The sequence below is a fragment of the Nomascus leucogenys genome, chromosome 12 (genome assembly GCF_006542625.1).
Source record: "Nomascus leucogenys isolate Asia chromosome 12, Asia_NLE_v1, whole genome shotgun sequence".
In the NCBI taxonomy this organism is placed as follows: domain Eukaryota; kingdom Metazoa; phylum Chordata; class Mammalia; order Primates; family Hylobatidae; genus Nomascus; species Nomascus leucogenys.
In genome coordinates, this window is record NC_044392.1 from 25052406 (window position 1) to 25075252 (window position 22847).

The following is a 22847-nucleotide window of genomic DNA, read 5'->3' on the forward strand; positions in this document are numbered from 1 at the left end:
AAATGCACCATTTACACACACGCGCACACACACACACACACACATGCTTACACCTTTCACATGCACAGAAGAAACATTTGGGCCACTTACTTTGAGCCAAACCTCATCCTCTTTCTTCAGGCTACCTTCTGGCTGTTCACTCCTGTCATCCTGAGTTTCATTTTCACTGGCAACACAGGGAAACCAGCCAGTTAGGGTACGGTGGTTGGGTAAATCTGGATGGTATGATGTGCAAATCTGAAATACAATTTCAACCAACAATTTGAAGTGTGGCGTGTGAAGATATCAGTAAGGACAATGAAACTTTCCAGCTCAAAGCAAAGTTGTTCTCTCTGAATGCCTAATGATCACATTATTGGCAGAAAACTTTTCTCAACATTGAAGAATTTCTCAGTGATCTCTTTAACATCAAGATATAATTTACAAGGATAGAAAACACAACAACTCTCAGTTTGTCATCAGCCCAGGGGTCTTACCCACTGGGTGGTTACAAATAGTCCTGGCATATTTCAGGTAACTGCCCCAGGAACAGCCAGGGAAGTCTGTCTGGGGTGATGATGAAGCCCTTACCAGGCAGCATCCACTGGCCCCAAAGTGAGGCTACTGAGTTGGGGAACCACTGAGGATTCAGCTAAATAAAGGAGCCAGAGAAATAAAACTCCAGGAAATTTCTCCCACTTCACTTATGGAAGACAGACAGACTAGACTAAAAGCCACTTCAGAGAGCAGTCATTACCTCAGAATCTCCCAACTTCCCTGGCTTCCTGTCATTGGATGCCAGGACTTGAAAGAGCAAGATGCCAGAATTTAGGCTGAGAGAGTGTGGCAGAAATGGCTAGTTGCTGACCAGTATCTATTTCCCCTTACTTTTTTTTATTAATAAACTCAAATTTTGTTCAAGGCGACAGTGTATCTGGTTATAAATGGTCATCTCCTTAGGGTTCCTTACAACTAAAGGTGATGAAGTGGCCTGGATCTGACCAGTAAGAGGCGGGTGGAACTTCCAGTAAAGCTATCATTTTCTCAATAAAAAGGGAAAGACTTAGCTGGCATCCACCTATTTCCCTTTGGCCTGCCCCCTCCTTCCTTGAAATGCTGACTTCATGCCTAGGAGAACTGCAGCCACGTTTTGAGCAGGAGGAAGAAGGCTGCGCCTGAGGATGAAAGAGCTGGAATCTAGAAGACCCTGGTTCCTTGATGAAATCCTTGAACTGGAGCATCAACCTCAGCTGGCTCCTCAATCTCTTTAAAGTTGTCTTCTCAAGTATAAAATCCTATTATTTCATCTTGGCCTGAAATACCTAGAGGACTAAATCTCACTTCTGTGAAAGGACTGTATTGCCTATTCTAATAAATGGAAGAGTTTATTTCACAATAGAAGCATCTAGAATAGGTCCCAAGAGTCATGAGCCTTTAACCCTCTTTTCAGTCTTCAACTATATCTCATAGATATCATTGGTATAGCATTTTAGATCCGTCAGAGGATCTTCTATCTATTTAGGTGGATATTCAGAAAAAAATTATGTACCCAAGGATTTACTTATATCAAAAACTCTAGGGTTTCTTCAATAATAAAACTTCTTTAAATCAATTCATACTTTGATTTTTAATACATATTTTAAAGCTTATTTGATCATTGTAGTAAACCACTGAAACAGTGCAAAAGGTGTTGCTATACCCATTTTTCCAGGTGAGAACATTGGGGCCCAGAGAGGTTAAGTGACTTGCCCAACATCATGTAATTGTAATAGCAATGCTGGCAGATCCAGTAATGTTCCCTAGGGCTTCTAACTCCTTACTTCTTCTTTTTCTTCTTTTAATTATCCAAACACAGACCCCAAGCGTAAGCATAGGGGTCTGTGTTTTGCGCAGCCTCGACTCTATTCATCTAGCTTAACTTACCAGGGAATGAGGTTCTCCAGTTACCGAGGAAACAGGACACTTCTTTTTGTCTTCATGAGAGGAGTAAGCCCGGGTAGCCCACTGATCCAAGTATCCTTTGGGAGTGTAGATGCCACAGTCTACAATGCTGGTTTTTCTCTCAAAAGGTTCACATATGCCATCTCCCTCATACATGTAGCAAAGGCTTGGCTCTCCTGCCAAGAAATATTGTGTGACACAGAAAGAGTGTTTTCATAAATGTCATGAAAAAAATGAACATGGGAATGTCCACAACATTTCTTCTCCAGCCCACCGAAGAGAATTCTGCAATTGCCTGCCAGTCTAATGCCTACCTCAAACACACAGATACACATACATCCCACACATCCCTAAAGAAGAAGGATTTTTTCTCATTGGAAGAAAGGTAGAAACCATCTATGTTATAAAAGTACAGAAACAGTTGAGATCAGGGGAGAAAGAACAGGGAGAAAAAAAGCAGCTGTAGGATGGTTGTGGAAAGAAATTTTAAGTAATAGTTGAGTAAGGTATTTGGGGGAAACTAGAGATATAAGATAGGTAGGTAAAAGAAGAAAGGAATCTAAATAAATCCTATCATGTATTACATATTTGAATCTTTTTCATAGTTTTTGAAATATTGAAGTATCATGGGGGGTTTGTTCTCAATCACTGTTTGTTGCTTAATTGTGTTTCTTCAACTGCATGACTGCTATTACACTGGAGAATATAGGCTCCAGGCTTTTGAGGCTTACATATGTATTAATTTTTTTTTAGTCTTAGGACAACCCTGTGAGGTGTGTATTTTGTTTCTTTTATGATAGGAAGCCTGAGTCTCAGTGATTTTATGTGACTTCGTAGAGGACCCTCGAATGGTAAGCAATAGAGCATTAATTTGAGTCAGGCTTAAATCTAAGAGCCAGAATGCAGGTTCAGCAGCTCACTGAACACTGCCTCAAACTAAGACAGAGGGGCTGTCTTCAAAAGCAAACAGGTGATAAATGAATATCTAAGAAAATATATTGGGGTTGTAAAGCCAGCTGGTATGCACTGGACAAGGTCCATTCTTGCTCATACAATAACTCCTAGTAAGTGAATAGCACTGACTCTTTATAGATACATAGACACACTGCCTTCAGATGTAGATAGCTGAGAAACACATACAAAGCCATTTAAGTTCTGTTGTATTTTTTGCCAAAATATGAGACAATTAATATTAATGGCACAATTCAAATTTCCATTTTCTATTTAAAAATAGGACATGAAAATAAGATTAAGATTCAAAATAACAACACTTAGGTATATATTCAATAAGAGCATTACTAAAATTTACTGTTACTATTTCCTTTTTTTCATGTTCAATTATTCATAGCAATACCACAGGGCTGTTCCAGTAATTTGTCAGCTGTCCATCAATATATAGTTATTAATTATTCCCTTAACAATTTCCTCTAAGACCCTTCTGTGGTAAATCTATCTCTACTCGCCAGATATAAGCCACGGTCCACAGGACTTGGTTGAAAGTCTATTTTGGGCTTTCAACTCATGCATTTCATCAAACCTACTCAAATCACTCTCCAAAGCCAATGGATGTGCTTTTGGAATGACTTTCCCATGATGATTCTCTCTCTCTCTCTCTTTCTCTCTTTACATGTGTGTATAGTTTTGTTTTGTTTTTCTTCTTATAATCTAGTAACTACTCTTCTTGCTTCTTGTCTCTAATTTTTTGAGCACAGACTCAAAATTTTTGTTTATGTTTCTTTCAAATTCATCTGAAAATAACTGAATACTTTAAAAATATATTTTACAATGGTTCCTTCAAACCTGATCTTTTGAGAAATAATGGAATATAACTATGTGCTTAGCATATGATGAACTTATGGTTCACTGAAAAAATGTCTAATGCTGGAATATATCATTTTAACCTTACCCTGTATAGTTAAAACAATTTAAATATAGTCTTACTGGAGTTGAAGGAAATAGCCAAATTTTATGAGATCAAATGTGATAGACACAAAATAAGGTCTGCTCTTAGGTTAAATAAGACTTGAGCTGCACTGAGGAAAGTTCAGTGTTTGGAGAATATATATTGTATTTAATATGAGACCACTATGTGGCTACCAAAACGAAATAATGCTAACAGAAGTTGTGTTAACAAATACTTGTGTACAGAAGAGGGAGGTAATCGGTTCGATGTATTCTGCATAGCCAGACCACATCTGGAGTATTGGATTCCCTTCTGGGCATTGACCACATGAAGCATTCCAGTTTGGGGTAAATAACAAAGGGTCTGGAAACCTAATCACATGAGGGGATGTTTCGATTGGAAAGGAGAATAATGGAGAGGTATTTCAAATATCTGAATGGTAGTCAAATAAAACAGAAAAAAAATATATATCCTCTGTAGTTTCATAGCAGGAAAAACGCACTTGATTAAGCATGAGGAAAGCTGAGTTCTAGGGCTGGCTCTGCAAAGATTTCATTGTATGCCCTTGGATGAGTCACTAAAATGTTCTGAGCCTCAGTTTTCGAACTGGAAAAAAGGGAAAAAATTTTACAACAGATAAGGCCATTTGTAAACAGAATGGTCTGTTTCAAGGTTCATTCTTCACAGCTAGAATTAGGTAAGCAAAAGCTAGAAACTTATCTGTCATGCTTTGGTAGGAGGCATTTCTGTAAGACAGAGAAGCTGTACGCTAAGTCACTGCTAAACTTGTACTCATGAAAGGATCACGGACTCTATCAGACTCATGGTACACAACAAGCACAGAATACATGGTACCACTGAACATAGCACACAATGGGCCTTTTTCAAATAGATGGATGGATGAATTTATGGAGAGAGGACCACCAACATTCTATGATTCAGGTCTGGCTCTGGAGAGCAGGGACATTTGTATATTCTGTATAGTACTTAACACCTTAATAAATTATACATAATTGTAATCACATTCTACTTTATCTTAAGATTTCAAAACATTAAAATATTTTTAAATGCACTGCTATTTTAAAAACTTCAGTGTGTGGTTATGCTCCACCAGATCATTGCAATCTATGCAGATGACAATGGAAAATAATCTGCATCTAAGAAACCTGTTGATGATAGCTTTAATCAGAATTGGAAAAGTGTTGTAGACTGCCTCCCTGGAGTGGCAAGAGTCTAGAGTTAAAAGCACCTTATACTCTAGAGTCAAAGTTAAAATTTTTACCAGTGATTCTCCAAGGCTAAAATATGTTAGGATCCTCTTTTATTCTTCATGATTGAATCTATTACACACAGTCACCAAAATATGTCTTGCATTCGCTTTGGCTTAGAATGTTTCCTTACCCTAATTTGTATGTAGAGTCCATATGATTGTGCTACTTACCTGACATATTGGCATTACCCTGGAGGATCCAAGAGAAATCCCTGGTAACGTTAAGCTAAGAAGCAGTATAACCTAATGGTTTACCACGCAGATTCTAGAGCTGTACTTCCTTAGTTCAAATGCTGACTTTACCACTTCAAACTGCATAAATGAAATCAAGCTATTTAAGCTCTTTGCCTCACTTTGGCTTCCCCACAGTTATTCTAAGGATTGACTGAGATAATACCTGTGAAACAATTCATGCCTGGCATACAAGGGACACATCAAAGGTTATTATTATTATCACTAAGCTAGATGTTACAGGATATCAAGAACTCACAAAATAATACACCTCTAAAGGTAGGACACAATCTTAGACTGGAACTCTTGAACTTACCTACACAGTTGAAACCTTCCTCCAGCTCACACACCTTGGAGCAGCCATCTCCGCTCACAAGGTCTCCATCATCACACTCTTCTCCCAGGCTCCTAGAGGGTAAAATATATATGCATATATAACACACACAAAAAATTTTTCTTGTTTAGCTACTATCGTTTAAAATTCTTACAATTTCTCAGTATATATTAAAAAGTGCAAGTTGGAAAAAAGTAGGAGCTAGAAGAATGCTTTTGCAGAAAATAGAAACAAACATAAGGATATATAAAGTAGATACAATTTAAGCAATAATTGGTGGTTGGCATATCCAGTGGGTTGTGGGAATTCCTAGAAGTTAAGTAGCTCATGGCTCAGAAACATCTAGGAGATCCATGAGGGTCCTGATGATGATTGTGGGAGAGGGTCTTAAGCTTAGAAAAGCCCTGCCAGCCCTATAATGAATAAAGGCTTAAAATAGCTGATGATGGTAAGAAGAAAGCCTGCCTATCTGTGTGGTTTCATCTATTCATTTTTATCTGGTATTTCTTTATGTTTTCATTTTTTTGTTACATAAAGGTGCAGTTGTTATAAAAATTAGGATTTTGTAGAATTCAATCTCCTGTTCATATACCCAGAGACTTAAGCAGCCCCTCTAGGGCATCCGTAGGGCTCAGGGTCCTGTCTTTACTCCCTACTACCACCTGGTGACAGCTAACATATATTGCAGGGAAGAAACAAATGCTAAGAGAACAAAAATGTTTTTGTTTCCAACCTCAAATGCTAATGCAGCAGATGACAAAATTTGAATTGAGGTGGGGGAGTTAGTTTATGGTGAAAGGGACATGAAGCAATTCATGGAAACAAAATAGATAAGTTTGGGTTGATGCTCCTATGAAAGAACCAATATTTGGCTATTGCAAAATGGATGAAGATTACCATTTTTTTCTCCTTACTTTTTTCATGCTCAAAATGGACATATATTTTAACTCAGTAGACAAAGGATTTGGAATGTTAAAGTGTTTTCAGACCCAGAACATCATAAATAGCTCTAATCTATTGTTTAAAGTATGCCTCACTAGGATGAATGAAAGATTAAATAATTACAAATGAGAATGGTTTAAAATGAATTAAATGTATGCTATGAACACAGTGATATAGTAATCATATTTTAAATGGCAAGCTGGAAGTGGAGAAGGCTAAAAGTGATATAAAAACAACATAATTGAAGAAATTAAGGAAACTTCAAATCATTTTTCTATATAAATGCAATGCAGTTCAATGAAAAGAGACTGTACTGGGGACCTAATTAAATGTGTGCTCTATCCAAGAAGTCTCCAAATACTTTATGCCTTAATGTGCTTATTTATGGGGAGAGGATTAACCTTCATCTGTGTTTTGCTACAAGGAGTCCAGGAATAATCTTGGAGGTCGGCAACTTTATATTTTCATTTTGAAGATAATCTAAACAGTCAATATATGCATGCTATGTATCATCTTGTGCCATGTGGCCCAACAGAAATGCAATGAAAACCACATTTTTAATTTTTCTAGTAGTCATTTAAAAAGTAAAAAGAAACTGGTAAATTTAGTTTTAATAATATATTTTACCTAACTCAAGATTTTCAAAATATTATTTCAATCTTCAGTCAGTATAAACTGAGGCATGTTACATTATTTTTACATACTAAGTCTTTGAAATCTAGTGTGTATTTTTCACTTACAACACATCTGAATTCAACTATTTGATCTGTATTTAGATTTTATAAAATTTATAGTTGAAACATTAGATTTACCTGCCCAAGTTGTTCCAAATATACTTGAAGATTTTCCAATAACCAAATTGAGTTTTGGTTTTTAAACTAAATATAAATTACTTAAAATTAAATAAAAGTATTCAGTTTTTAGTTGCATTTGGTGTATTTTAAAGGCAAAAAGAGCCACCTATGGTTGGTGGCTCCTATATTGAACAGCACAGATTGAAATTACTAACTTCTATATGAATACTGTTTATAATTTCAGGGCCCTGCATTGTGCTTGTTTTGGTGGTCCTATTGACAAGTGATATCCAAATGATCAAATGATTGGTATGGCTTCTTCTTGTTTTATGTGTAATGTGGTGCATTTGGCTAAGCCAGATTTGGAGTTACATACCTTCCCATTGGATGGAAGCGCTAGTTACACAGAGAAGAAAACACAGGCAGAAGCTTCAAGGAACATTTTGATAAGTAACCTTGTGAGACCCAGTAGCCAAGCAGTGCTGCCTTAGATGAAGCTGCTTTAAGGCACGTGAGAGAATGTGCAAAATCAGGGTAGGGAAAGAGTCCTCCACCCCTTTCAGCCCCACATCCTCCAGGCAGAAATGGCACCCTGGAGCTGCAGGGTGGCCACCATCAGACAGCTGTCTTGGAAGACACTAGGGCAGAGGGCAGAGTGTTTTGTTCAAGGAGGGTCCTGCCAGGGTAGTAGTGGTCACCCAGCCCCCCAGCACATTAACTGGTGGGCTTCAGGTTTAAAATGAAGCAACCAAAACAGAGGTAACAACAACAGTGTCAAGTGGACTTGTCCTCTGCAATGTGAAGCATCCCAGGGAGAAATCTGATTTGAAATGAAGGAGGGAAGGTGGCAGGCTGAGTTAGGCAGCAAGGGACAGTACGTGAGCAAGGTTGAGGTGACCTCAATGGCTTCCACATATTATCGAAGGCTGGGAACATTTTAGTGTTTATACTTCTATGACAAGGAATAGACTTACTATAGTTTCAGGATCTTAGAAGATTGAGGAGATAAACAATGTTGAGTGACTGCTAAATGATGGGATGGAATCCCAAGAAAGGCTACAGAATTGATTCCCATTAGGGCTTCAATATCCGATATATTTTCACCTGGTCTGGCAAAATAAAAATAACCCATCTTATTAGGATGCAAAATCTAAGACAAATCACAGTGTCTGGCTTCCAGCCTCCTCATCCCAGGAGCTTTATATAATTAACAAATAGATAAGCATTAAAGTTAGGTTGACGTAGGGTGATCAACTGTCCAGGATTTCCTGGGACTTGGTATTTTTAGTGTCAAAACCGGGGAAGTCCCAGGCAAACCAGAATGAATTAATTAGTCCTCTATGCTAATATCACAAAAGGGCGACAAGAAAAGTAACATGGTAAGTTAAGAAACAGAAAGGGTGATTCCATTTCTACCTTGGTGATGCCTACAGAATAGCTGGAAATTATATTGTTATCAGTTCTACTAAGGGCTGCATGAGAAACTGAAGATCTGAAAGCTATACTGAATTTCCTCAGATCACACACCTCATTAGTAGAACAGGCCATTTATTCAAAAGAGATCCTCTTTCAGCATCATTTGATGAGTAACCTTCTTCTTCATAAATTCCTTCCCTGAATCACTGTCCAGCAGTTGCTTGCTGAGGCCATAAAAGGGGCCCCCAGATAATCAGCCTCAATACCTCAATACTCTGGGGTTAGCTATAAGTAAAAGTGGGTTCCTCCATAACTATGTAGAGATGCCAGATCTCAAGACCTGACACAACCAAGTCCCAGATTTTAGAATTTCAACACTAGAATCAAATGGTGCCTTGCTCCCTACATTTCCAAAACAAGTCAAACTCCTGAAACTTCTGTTCGGAGAGCAGTGTCCCTGCACACACACAGACACACACACACACACAAAAAATACTCACTCTGACACCTTCCCATCTCCACAATAAGGAGCTCCATGAATGTGGTTCAGAGGAGGCGAAGCTTCTCCCAGTTCTCCTCCAGCTTCAGCTAGAACTTGGTACTGATACATCTGCCCAGGTGTGACCTCCCTGTGGAAACCAAAGGGTCTGTGACCACTATAGCCACAAAGTGAGGCATGCCCTGGGTCCTTTGTTGATGGTTTTCAGAAGTTGAAGGGAAATATTATGGGAAACATAAAGGTCAAACATATGCCGCATTGTCTAAAACAAAGATCAGAGCACAGTCTTCCCGAGCACCAGAAGGTTTGAAACCGTATTTATTTCTGTATCCCCTGTGCGTTGCACAGAGTAAATGTGCAGTAAACTCTTGCTGCATTAACACTGAACTTAACAGTCCTAGTCAATCTAGGAAGATGGTATTTCAAGTGCATTTTTACCATGTTAAAACAAAACACAACTATTTAAAAGCCAGTCTTCTGTATCATCAAAGTAATCAAAGAAACTGGAAACGAAAGCTTCAGAGTTTGGGCTCAGGAAGGCCCCCTTCTTGGGTCTGCGATCATAGTTTTCTCTCAAGAGAATTCGTGTCTTGAGAAGACTGAATCCTTAGGAGTAAGATCAACTGTCTCATAACAGCAGGTAGGAACACCTTTTGTCACAGTTTGGGGGAAGCAAGAAGTTCCACAATTAGAAATGCATTAAACAACTCCCCATCTCCAAATCTATTAAAGTGTGTAGGTATCAGGAATGGAGTTGTATCAGTTGACCCTAGAGATGAAACGAGCTTCTCAGACTCTCTCTAGAGCCTGGGTGCACTGATTGTGTGGTGAGGGTGAAAGGCAAGACACTGAGAAGAGGAAAAGGGCTCAAGAAGGGGAGCTTCTGGTCCCAAAGACAAAATCTGTCTTCATCTTAATTTTGCCCAGTGCCTGCCCTAATTGGAAAACTACCACCAAAGTCAAGCTAGGCTGGGAGTTACTTAGTGAAACAGGATCTCAAAGGGTTGCTGGGACTACCGTGAGTGGCTGCCATCAGTATTCTGCCATGGTTCTCTCTTCTTTAACAGACTTTTCAACTCACCCACAAAGCCTCCACTCCCTCAGCTGATGCAGCAACCAGCAACCAGGAAATGTCTCAGGGTTTCAAAAACATCTTTAAAAACCTCTGTGCTGGCTTTTAAGTATTTTAATAGAAAAGAGACGTAGATATTAAAGTCTTTTAAATTTCCAAATTAGTTACCCCCACATCCCCCAGGGAAGCAAACCTCTCATGAGAATGCCAGATATTTCTAAAGCAAAACCAATTTTATATCCTAATCAATGCTGACAGTTTCCCTTTACAAGGCGGTTTCTGCCAGACTGCTTGTCCAGCCATGCATAAAAGCTTCACACTTTTCTGTGGCTGGCGAAAGGACTGGATGGAAACATCAACGTGTGTTTACTTTTCTTGAGGAAAAACTCAGCGGCAGGTAGCCCAAGCCCTCCAGGATCTGAGTTTGTAAAAGACAGAGTGTTACTGAAGCAAGAGGATCAAAATGAGATCCAGTTGAAAAATTGGATTTTAATTCCGATTCTGCTATTTACTAGCTATTGAAACAAATCAAAGTTAAGCCTCAGATTTTTCATCTACAAAATGAGATATTATTGGCCTTAAACATGTGTGTGTGTGTAGCAAATTAGATAACAAATGTCATCTTAACTGCCTTATTTAAGAAGTTCAAAATGACACCTTTTTTCTTTTTAAAGCTACCTTTGCATTTGCATTAGCTTTTTGGTCCTTTCACTATCTTCTAGTTCTAATTGACAGAGCAAATATGGGAAGAAAAATGTAATGAAGCTCAAGGTGGACATTTTTCTCTACTTTTTCTGTAGCTATGGTAGACTGCCAAATGACTACCCTATCCCCAATGTTCCCCTCTATCATGTGACTTTGCTGCCTCTCTCATCAAAAGGGAGGGTTTATTTTGCCACCCATTGAGTCTAAAATTGCTGTGTGACTTGCTTTGGCTAGTGGAACATTATCATGAATAACATAAAGCAAAGATTTGAAAAGTGTAAGCATTTGGGGCTTGCCCTCTCTGCTGCTGGAAACCCTTCCACTACCATGAGAAGCCCAGGCCAGGCCTTGAGAGACCATGAGGAAAGAGACCCTCATCTCCCCAGCCATGCCAGCTGTTTCAGCTGTGCGGGAGGTCATCCCGGGCCATCTAGTGCCAGCCAAGTCAGTCTAGATGACAGCACCCAACCTACCTATAGAATCATGAGAAATAATGTTTGTTGTTTTAACCCACTACCTTTTGTGATGATTTCTAATGCAGCAAAAACTGACAGCATCTCTGATAAAACTTTGTTTTGCCCTAGTTCTGACCTCAGGGCAGTCTCCAAAGAAGGTTATGAGGTCAAGAGAATTTGCCTTTGGAGGTACCAGCCTCCTGCTCCAGATATTGAGTTCTTTGTAAGTAAGGACCTCATCTTAGTCTGTGCCCCCAGCACTGAACATGCAGTGCCAGGAACATAATAGAACTCACTAAATGTAGGAAGAAAAGACAGAACTAAGAGGAAGAGGAGAGCTGGAAGAGAAAGATAAAAGAGAGTTGGTTGATGGGGTGTGTGGGGGGGAAATGAGAGAAGGGGAAAGAATGAAATACATATCATGAACGGGTCATGGAACTGAGTGTATCATCTCGTCTGCCAGGCCCTTGGCTTCCTTGCATAGCAATAGAAGAATTGACTATACCTTATAAATGTTATGGGGTCTGTGGCAGATGATCAGACAGCTAAAGCAAAGAATCAGAAATTAAATTGTCACCAGACAGGAGTATCTGATTCTGATCAACTTATTTGTGGCAATTATGTTCAGTTCAACTGAAACATCTCATACACTAACCTGTTTTGTCCATAATCATCATGACGGCATCAGGAATCAGACACCTGCTTGCCCCTTTCTGGGAAGTGTTTCTCTTTACCTCAGATATGCCACTTTACAGTAAAATCCCCTCTGAAAGTCTAAACATTCCTCCAACTAAGGGCATGGCTGAATATTAAAAAGCGGGGAAAAAGTAACAAAACCCACCCCCAGAGCCCCAGGAAGCCCCATAGTCATGCTACCAAACTCACACGTCCATGAACTTCCTGTGAGAATGTGTCACCACCACGGGCAAACCACTGGCAAATGGGGGATCGCGGAGAACCTGGTACCTCACAGGCCTGCAGCCAGAGCACAAGGGACTGTGGGGCTGAGAAGTCAGGAGTGCTGCGTCAATCTCTATCCTCTCATCAAAGGTGTAGACTTTCACCCCTGAGACCTTCCCATCCACGTGCAGTTTGATGGTGAGTGGGATGTCACAGAAAGTGTCTAAGGGGCCCAGGTGCACTGACTCCTTGTTTTCCAGCAAGATCTCTGTGTCAAAGAGGACCTGCGAGGACTCCATGAAGAAGGAAGTGACCCACAGGGTGAGGGTGTCGGCTTGGACTGGGTGTTGGAAGAGCAGCTCCAAGCTACAGCCTTCTGTGGGGCAGGGGACCGTCATGTTCATGTGGTACAGGTGGACCTCAGGGCTCCAGGCCTGTAAGCTTGGCTCGCAGGGCTGATCCACATCAGGAGGCCCTGGGGGAAGATTAGCAGAAAGATACATCAGTAGCAGCCATTAAAAGTCAGAAAATGAGTAGCCCTTAGCAGCCAGAAAGAGGAACTACGGAGAGAACTTTTAGAATTCCTGTAGAAGTTGGTCATCTTAGCAGGTTAGATCTTATGTACTAGTAAGAACAAAGATGTAAAAGTAAAAAGCATTACACTCTTGTTACCCCATCCCTGTACATGGTGCCCTTAGCAAGAGGAAACCCACCAGGAATTGGGAAGGAAGCAACCCAGATCCTTGGTGGAAACATGAGACTGATGCAGAGAAGTCATGTCCTTAAAGAATCCTTGAGCAAAGAATTACATGTGATTAGTCCATTCATAACTTATGATAAATTAATGCTTCTGAAGACCAGTGATTTCACTCTGTCACTGCAATCTTTGTAGGGCTCTTCACAAAACTGCTTTCATTCCCTAAGATCCCACGCTGGCAATCCTTACAACTGATGGTTAGACGAACTTTAAAACCATACATTGAAATTTCCCTTTCAGTTCAGGTATGTGTAAGCAGGTGGGTAACTGCAGGCAGGAAATATAAACACATATTATGGAGTGGGAAAAAAATGAAGATTCAGTAGCCAAATAAAAATGTAATGATAAAAAATCAAATATCACGAATCTAGGAAAGTCAGCTCCATGGAAATAATCTACCCAAATGGTTTTCTTTTCTGTCGTGTGAGGGGAGTTGAAGAGAGAGTGTTGAATCGAGAACCAGCAGAGTCAGCCCTCCTGTGCCCTTAGCTGAGTGGCTGTGGCACATCTTTCTATGCCTCAGTTTCCTCTTTTAGAAAATAAGTGATAATGTTTAATCCTGCCTTACTAGGGCAGTGTAGATCTATACAATGTTCTAGAGAAATTAAATATCTACATTTACCAAAGTAGAAGTATTTAGCCCTTCAAAATTTGGAAAATAAATTATGTCCCAAAGCCCAGAGAAAACCAGTTCAAACATTGCAATTTCCGTTTCAGTGCAGGTATGTGTGAGCAGGGAGGTAGCTGCAGGGAGAAACTGCAGGCAGGAAATAGAAACACATATTATTAATTTCAAAAATATGTGTGTGCAACTGTGTGTGTGTGTGGTGTGTTACATCTTATGGTTTTTATTGTTTTTTGCCTATATTGTGGGTTGATTCATTTATTATGAGTTGATTCATTAATTCAACAAAAATTGGTAGTGTAGTTCTTTTACACCAAGAACTAATCTAGGTATTAGAGATAGAGGAGTGAACAAGAGAGACAAAAGTCTTGCCTTTCTATATGTTACAATAAAGTGATAGACGCAACAATAAATATATAAAGGGATATAAAGTATAATATTAAGTAGTAATGATATCTGTGAAGACAAGTGGAGGAACATAAGGGAATACAGAATTATGAAGTGAGGCTGGGAGCTATTTTAGATTATGAAGCCAGAAAATTCTCACCATGAAGATGATGTTTAAGCAGGGAATATGTCTGTTTTAGTTTTCTAATCCCCATGGCATTTAGAAAATAGTTGATGGTTAAGTAGTGTTCATTAGACATATTTATAAATACACGTGTTTGTGCCTGCTTTGTTAGAGATTACTCTTATAGTGTATATTTTAAATATGACCTGGTTCTTCACCCTTTCAAAGCAAAGACCAGTATTTCTTATTAATCATATATACTTAGTTCATTAATGATTTATGAATTAATGCTTGTGAAGTCCAATGTTAGTAGTCCTAAAAATTTCTCAGTTTGTCTCATAATTATTATTATATTATTATTAAGCCCCCAATACTAGCAGAATAAAGGTCCTTGGAAATCAACCTAACAGCAGCACTGCCAGTCAAAAAGTTTTTATTATGACTTCATGTTAAAGCATGAAATGGAAGCCCTAAAAGTTGACTTGGTTTGCCTCAAGACACAATACAAGAATTAGAACCTGGAACTTCTAATTCCTTTTACCTCTCTCAGATAACTGATTTTTCCCCCTAGAATTAAAAAAGAAAAAAATACCGGGTCAGGGAATCAAACAAGCATTAAAACACCAGCAGGGGATAGACTGTTTGCCACACACACACAAAATGGCCCTTTATGAAATGCGAATCTCTATTTAGAGTCCAATGGAGTAAATTTTATACTCACTTTCCATCCTTCCCTGAAAATTCTCACTTGAAAAAAATCATATACAATCAATCAAGTAAATTGTCTCCTTCCAGATTTATCCCTGAAGCCCTGTCACTTGAGTGACTGGGAGCCCAGGATGATATCTTGCAGATACTGTAGCCTCTCAGACCAACATTCGCCTTTTATTTTCGTGTCACAATCAAGACTGCAGATTAATTCAAATAGGACTTTGTCCAACACATCTTATTTAATTGTTTCTAGTGTCTTAATAAATATTTTAAAGGCAAAGAAAAAAGATGATAATTAGGTAAACATTAAAGATGATGATGATGGAAGAAGTCAAGCCATTCATCAGGAGGTGCCAAAATCCTGTCAACAGTATTTTCTGACTTGAACTGGGAAAAGATTCATGCTGTAATTTGTCTTAGGCGCATTAATATACACATGTGAGTGAATGTGTGACTGAAAAGTTAGGGGAGGTACAGAAAAAAAGATAACAAAAAATATTTTTCCCTTCCTGGAGCCTAGCTCAGATCATATCCAAAGCACAACCAGTACCAGTGATTAATAGACTCATAAAATAGCACAGACGAGAACAGTCAGTGTGGAACACCTGGTCTCCCCACCCCCACCCAGACTTGCTCAGCCAGTGCGTGAGTGTTCTCTGCGGTGTGTTTCCTGATATAGAGGAGTAAGAGGTCAGCTTACACTGTCACATGGCATGGCTGCCCCAAGGACCAGTAGGCACACGTAACACTACACTTCCCAGCTATCTCACCCTGAAGTCACATCCTGAGTTCAGCTGACTTCTCCATCCTTCTGTCCTATATGCTGATCTCTGCTTCACCACAACCATGGGGCCTCCATGTTAGGCACATACGGGACATTCTGCACACAGTGGCACCAGGCAGCTCCTAAAGATATCCAGCAAAACACACACACACACACACACACACACACACACACACACACTCTCACACACACACACACATACATTGCGTTTTTCTCACCATGTCACTACTCCACTCTTTACCTCCACCCCCATCCTCAGTGGTCACCAGGGTATAAAGAAAAAATGTCATGATACTTTACCCACAGCCTCCTCTGGGGTCCAATAACCTGAGGAATCACACACCCGCCGGGAGGAAGCTGTGTGCACATACTGACGAAATGTCCCATCTTCAGTGCAAGCGCCACACATGCTGCCTGAGGCCCTGTGAAGATAAAGGGATGGAGATGGGAGATGAGGAGAGTCCATCAGATGAGTTGGGATAAGAAAATTAGAAAGACCTTTGTGTGGGGAGGGGAGGGGTTGATGGTTAGTAAGGACCTAGAGAGTAACTAAGAACAACTGTATCTCAATCCTTTTTTCTTGTGTGGACCTCATCTTTGCAAAATTCAGTGACATGAAAATTTCAAGATCATGAAGCAGAAAAAATTAGCTAAGTCATAAAAGAGGCCTGTGGAGATGAAAGTGGGCAGTTTCTGTCCTAGGAACAGTAAACACCAAACAATTAAAATCTGAATCTTTCAACATAAAACTCCCTTCTACATTGACTCTCAAGTCATTCAAAGTCTCCTTGAATTTCCCCCACTAAAACAGACAATAATTTCCCACATAAACTTATTAGCTATATGTGTCCTTATGTTTTAAGCTCCCTACCTTAAATCACTTACATAAAATAAAAGTCAGGTGAAATGTAATGTCTCTTGGCTCACCATTGCCCTTGGGGATATATCCAAATTATTTATCACGACTCAATGCCCTTCACAAGCTAGCTCCAGCCTCATCTACTGCACTTCCTTTCTGAGTTTTATATTTCCAGCACAATGAACAGATCACCATTCCACAAATACATCATGCTCTTGAGCTGTTCTCTCTGCTGCCAAATAACCTTTCCAAGCTTCTCTGTTTAGCAAACTCCTACTTACCCTTCAAGAACCATTCAAGTGTAAACTCTGCAGTAGCACTTAGCCTCTCTCCTCTGAGTGACCAGTACTCCCTTCTCTGTGCACCCACTGCACCTGCTGGCTCCTCTCTTAGGGCTCTGCTATGTGGTGTTGAGAATTTCCATTCACATTCTTTCCTCTCCTTTGCCTGTGAGCAGGTCCAGACCAAGATATATTTTTATTTATATTCCCAACAGGTAGCATAGGGATTGGACCCAGCAGTCCATCTGTGAATGCTTGTTTTATGGATATCCATGAGGTGATTAATACATTTTATGAAAGTTCTACAAGTACTATAACTGAGGTAACTGGAAGAGGTAGACACAATAATAGCTACATAATAATGGTAAGTCACTTCATGGGGCTTGCCTCTGATGCTTAGAATCTTTTTAGAAGCCCACTTGTGAATGACACATCTGAAAACGGAGGCATCAAGTCAGGATCTCAATAACATCTTGTAATATGCCAGAAAAATAGCATTATAAAATAAAGGCAGTGATTATGACAGCTGCCCCTATTTCTGAAGTACCTCACATAACTGGCATTGTGCCGCTATGTTGTGGTTTTCATAAATGATTTCTAATTCCTGTAATAACCTTATGTTTACAAATGAGAAAACTCAGGCTCAGAGAGGTTAAGTAAATTGCCTAAGGTCACAACAAGTTCCTTAATTTCTTTGAGCAAGTTCCCAAACACCATTGAGTGTCCAGTCCTTTGGAAACTAAAAGGTGTAGTTAAGATCCAACCTCTGACTCCAATCAGCACTCAATTCTAACGTGAACAAAACTCCAAAGCTCATTCCTTTGATGCATTTGGCCCTTCCGGGGCTGCTGCTAAGTGCGTAGCTGGGGCTCTTCTCTGACATAAGGGTTCCAAATACCTGCTGGGGTGGAGTAAACACAACTCCAAGCATGACACAAATCGCTGGGCATGTGACGTGAGTCCCCCTGACACACATGTTGGGAGGTCTCAAAACTGTAGTCCACCTAGCTGAGAAAAGGAAGCAAATTGCAGGCTTTTCTGCCAACAGACTCTCAGCACACCCGTACTGATGTCTGCTTTATCGTAACGTTTGTACCAGAGAGAGAATTCAAAGATTAAATTGTTTACATGTGTTACATAAACGGATGTAAAACTCTGGTTTGCACACACCCACGGAGGACTTGCTGTTCAGGCAGTTCGACCAAAGCTGCACAAGGTCACACTTGCAGGAAGATGATTCTCACACACATCACATAGATGTGTGCTGACTCACAAACAGAGCCCATAAGGGTTTGGGTGCTGATGATCATGAAACTACTTTGTAGGGTTGTGAGGTCTAAGTGGTGTCACACACTAAGTATGTATCAAGATATCAGAGACAAGTATCAAAATCCCAAGAGTCTGAAATACCACTGCGAAAGAGGATTCACCAGCTTCCTCCTAGCCCTGTCTCTCTCCTGCCTCTCTCCCTAGGCTTTCAGCAAAGCTGAAGGGCACAGAAACTTGCTCCAGTGACACCCTTCTCTTTAGCTGAGGCCTGACACCCAGAGGGAAAGTGTGATGCAAAGAAGAGATGTGCTAAATAAGAATGCTCAAAATTTTTTTTTTCATCATGGTGATTTTATTATGACATTAAATATTTTTATAAAATATAATTTTTTGTTTTGTTTTGTTTTCTGTTCTTTTTTTTTAGTGTTTTTTTATTATTATACTTTAGGTTTTAGGGTACATGTGCACAATGTGCAGGTTTGTTGCATATGTATCCATGTGCCATGTTGTTTTGCTGCACCCATTAACTTGTCATTTAGCATTAGGTATATCTCCTAATGCTGTCCCTCCCCCCTCCCCCAACCCCATAACAGTCCCCGGAGTGTGATGTTCCCCTTCCTGTGTCTATGAGTTCTCATTGTTCAGTTCCCACCTATGAGTGAGAACATGTGGTATTTGGTTTTTTGTCCTTACGATAGTTTACTGAGAATGATGATTTCCAGTTTCATCCATGTCCCTACAAAGGACATTAACTCATCATTTTTTATGGCTGCATAGTATTCCATGGTGTATATGTGCCACATTTTCTTAATCCAGTCTATCGTTGTTGGACATTTGGGTTGGTTCCAAGTCTTTGCTATTGTGAATCGTGCCGCAATAAACATACGTGTGCATGTGTCTTTATAGCAGCATGATTTATAGTCCTTTGGGTATATACCCAGTAATGGGATGGCTGGGTCAAATGGTATTTCTAGTTCTACATCCCTGAGGAATCGCCACACTGACTTCCACAATGGTTGAACTAGTTTACAGTCCCACCAACAGTGTAAAAGTGTTCCTATTTCTCCACATCCTCTCCAGCACCTGTTGTTTCCTGACTTTTTAATGATGGCCATTCTAACTGGTGTGAGATGGTATCTCACTGTGGTTTTGATTTGCATTTCTCTGATGGCCAGTGATGATGAGCATTTTTTCATATGTTTTTTGGCTGCATAAATGTCTTCTTTTGAGAAGTGTCTGTTCATGTCCTTTGCCCACTTTTTGATGGGGTTGTTTGTTTTTTTCTTGTAAATTTGTTTGAGTTCTTTGTAGATTCTGGATATTAGCCCTTTGTCAGATGAGTAGGTTGCAAAAATTTTCTCCCATTCTGTAGGTTGTCTGTTCACTCTGATGGTAGTTTCTTTTGCTGTGCAGAAGCTCTTTAGTTTAATTAGATCCCATTTGTCAATTTTGGCTTTTGTTGCCATTGCTTTTGGTGTTTTAGACATGAAGTCCTTGCCCACGCCGATGTCCTGAATGGTATTGCCTAGGTTTTCTTGTAGGATTTTAATGGTTTTAGGTCTAACATTTAAGTCTTTAATCCATCTTGAATTAATTTTTGTATAAGGTGTAGGGAAGGGATCCAGTTTCAGCTTTCTACATATGGCTAGCCAGTTTTCCCAGCACCATTTATTAAATAGGGAATCCTTTCCCCATTTCTTGTTTTTGTCAGGTTTGTCAAAGATCCTATGGATTCACAGCCGAATTCTACCAGAGGTACAAGGAGGAACTGGTACCATTCCTTCTGAAACTATTCCAATCGATAGAAAAACAGAGAATCCTCCCTAACACATTTTATGAGGCCAGCATCGTCCTGATACCAAAGCCTGGCAGAGACATAACCAAAAAAGAGAATTTCAGACCAATATCCTTGATGAACATTGATGCAAAAATCCTCAATAAAATACTGGCAAACTGAACTGGAAGCATTCCCTTTGAAAACTGGCACAAGACAGGGATGCCTTCTCTCACCACTCCTATTCAACATAGTGCTGGAAGTTCTGGCCAGGGAAATCAGGCAGGAGAAGGAAATAAAGGGTATTCAATTAGGAAAAGAGGAAGTCAAATTGTCCCTGTTTGCAGATGACATGATTGTATATCTAGAAAACCCCACTGTCTCAGCCCAAAATCTCCTTAAGCTGATTAGCAACTTCAGCAAAGTCTCAGGATACAAAATCAATGTACAAAAATCACAAGCATTCTTGTACACCAATCACAGACAAACAGAGAGCCAAATCATGCATGAACTCCCATTCACAATTGCTTCAAAGAGAATAAAATACCTAGGAATCCAACTTACAAGGGATGTGAAGGACCTCTTCAAGGAGAACTACAAACCACTGCTCAATGAAATAAAAGAGGATACAAACAAATGGAAGAACATTCCACGCTCATGGGTTGGAAGAATCAATATAGTGAAAATGGCCGAGGTGGGCGGATCACGAGGTCAGGAGATCAAGACCACGGTGAAACCCCGTCTCTACTAAAAATACAAAAAATTAGCCGGGCGTGGTGGCAGGTGCCTGTAGTCCCAGCTACTCGGGAGGCTGAGGCAGGAGAATGGCATGAACCCGGGAGGCGGAGTTTGCAGTGAGCCGAGATTGCGCCACTGCACTCCAGCCTGGGCACAGAGCAAGACTCCATCTCAAAAAAAAAGAAAATGGCCATACTGCCCAAGGTAATTTATAGATTCAATGCCATCTCCATCAAGCTACCAATGACTTTCTTCACAGAATTGGAAAAAACTACTTTAAAGTTCATATGGAACCAAAAAAGAGCCCGCATCGCCAAGTCAATCCTAAGCCAAAAGAACAAAGCTGGAGGCATCATGCTACCTGACTTCAAACTATACTACAAGGCTACAGTAACCAAAACAGCATGGTACTGGTACCACAACAGAGACATAGATCAATGGAACAGAACAGAGCCCTCAGAAATAATGCCGCATATCTACAACTATCTGATCTTTAAGAATGCTCTAAATTAAAAGAAATCATCCATTCTGTGTTCCTTATTCCCGAATTTCCACTGGACTCCCGAGTTCACCTCCAGTCAGTTGTGGGGTCTTGGGCTTGCCATTGTATGTTTCTCTGTGCCTCAGAATTCTCACTTATTTAGCAGGAACTGTGTTTACTGCAAAGACTAAGACCAGTGCAAGTAAAATACCTAGCACAACACTTCACATATAGTGCAACCAATAGATAAGGGACTGTCATCATTCAGAATACAGCAGTAGGTTTTGAAAGAGGTCAGTCTGCACAGGTCACAGAAGGGGTTCTGGTCCTTCTCAGTGAAACCACATTCTCCCATCCCTCACCAATTATCAGATGTAATTCATTTTCCTACCTTTCTCTCTTTTCTACAAAAATGTATCTGTTATTCTTTCAAACCAATATGCAAAGGACGAACGAAAGTTAGTTTTAGGTGTAATGCTTTTCTTCAGTAAACACATGTTAGGTGTCTGTTGTGGCAGGGCAAGAGACAAAGAGATAAAAAATCATCGTGCTTCCCCCAGTAGTTGCCAGTCAAGTGGGGCAGGCAGGAAAATAAGCAGAGCATGACAATTCCATAAGATAGTGGCCTTAAGAGGGGGAGGCACAGGAGGCTGAGAAGGTGTCAGAAGCACCCACATAAGTCAGGAAAGCCCTCTGATGCACAGCTTGTGGCAGTGGGCACACTACCATCCACCCACACCCAGAAGTGCCTGGAGAAGCATGCTGTAATCCCTCCCCCCACACCACCCTCATGCCACAGAGGAACAGCTGACAGAGACAAATGGCAGATGCCCTCTCAGTTCTGCCAATTTATCCCTGTCACATCGGTCAGCCTCTCCAGGCCTCCCTGAGAGGGGAGTGAGCACTTAAGATGAGCCACTTGCTCACAAGAGAGCCCATGAGTCCTGCTAAAGCAACGAGAACACAGCAGGCTGGAGCAGCAGCTCTGAGCAGTGGTGCACACATTTATAGTTCCAAATTGGAGTTCCCCTGGATTCATATTCTTCCCCTTATTCATATGAAATGCCACAGAGAAATAAACCAGCTCACCCACAGCCAGTGCCTCTCTCACCTGTCATATACAACTCCACTAATAGGAGGCAGCCAGTGGATAGTGAGGGACTTGTTGGTCTGTCCGATGACCATAGGTGGGATGGGGATGGGGGTGGGCTTTCTGCTTTCAGTCCACTGCTGATAGACTAGGTCCAAATAGCAATGCATTCGGGCCACTTGGTTAGGGGTGAAGTTGTCAGTGCAGTTATCATCTGTGGAGACAAAAAAGGTAGCACAAGAGACGGAGATTTTAACACGTCAAGTCCACCAAGGCAGGGATAAATTTGTGTCTTGTTCATGGCTGAGTTAACTTATTAGGCTCAATGAGCACTTGTTGAATGAATGAACAAATGCAATCTATTCCAGAAAGGGTCTAAGCTGGAAAGGGTAAGAGAAGACAGAGACCAGAGATGCAGCACTTTCATATCTAAAGCAAGGTCATGACCTTAAAGTTGGGCAGCCCAGGGTGAGACTCAGGTTGCTCTGAGCTGATGGTTGCTTATTCAGCAAACCACAAGATGGCA

At 40.4% G+C, this 22847-nt stretch overlaps 1 protein-coding gene across 1 annotated transcript in view; it reads right to left on the reverse strand.

Annotated features, from left to right (window-relative positions):
* Positions 1–22847, reverse strand: part of PAPPA2 (pappalysin 2) — a 289210-nt gene that overhangs the window by 133667 nt on the left and 132696 nt on the right. Inside the window, exons 5-11 of the mRNA XM_030823938.1 lie at positions 22343–22535; positions 16130–16251; positions 12427–12916; positions 9311–9439; positions 5641–5732; positions 1903–2096; positions 91–237 (exon numbers count right to left, since the gene is read on the reverse strand). Coding sequence (XP_030679798.1) covers positions 91–237; positions 1903–2096; positions 5641–5732; positions 9311–9439; positions 12427–12916; positions 16130–16251; positions 22343–22535 — 1367 coding nt within the window. The remainder of the gene's footprint in view (positions 1–90; positions 238–1902; positions 2097–5640; positions 5733–9310; positions 9440–12426; positions 12917–16129; positions 16252–22342; positions 22536–22847) is intronic.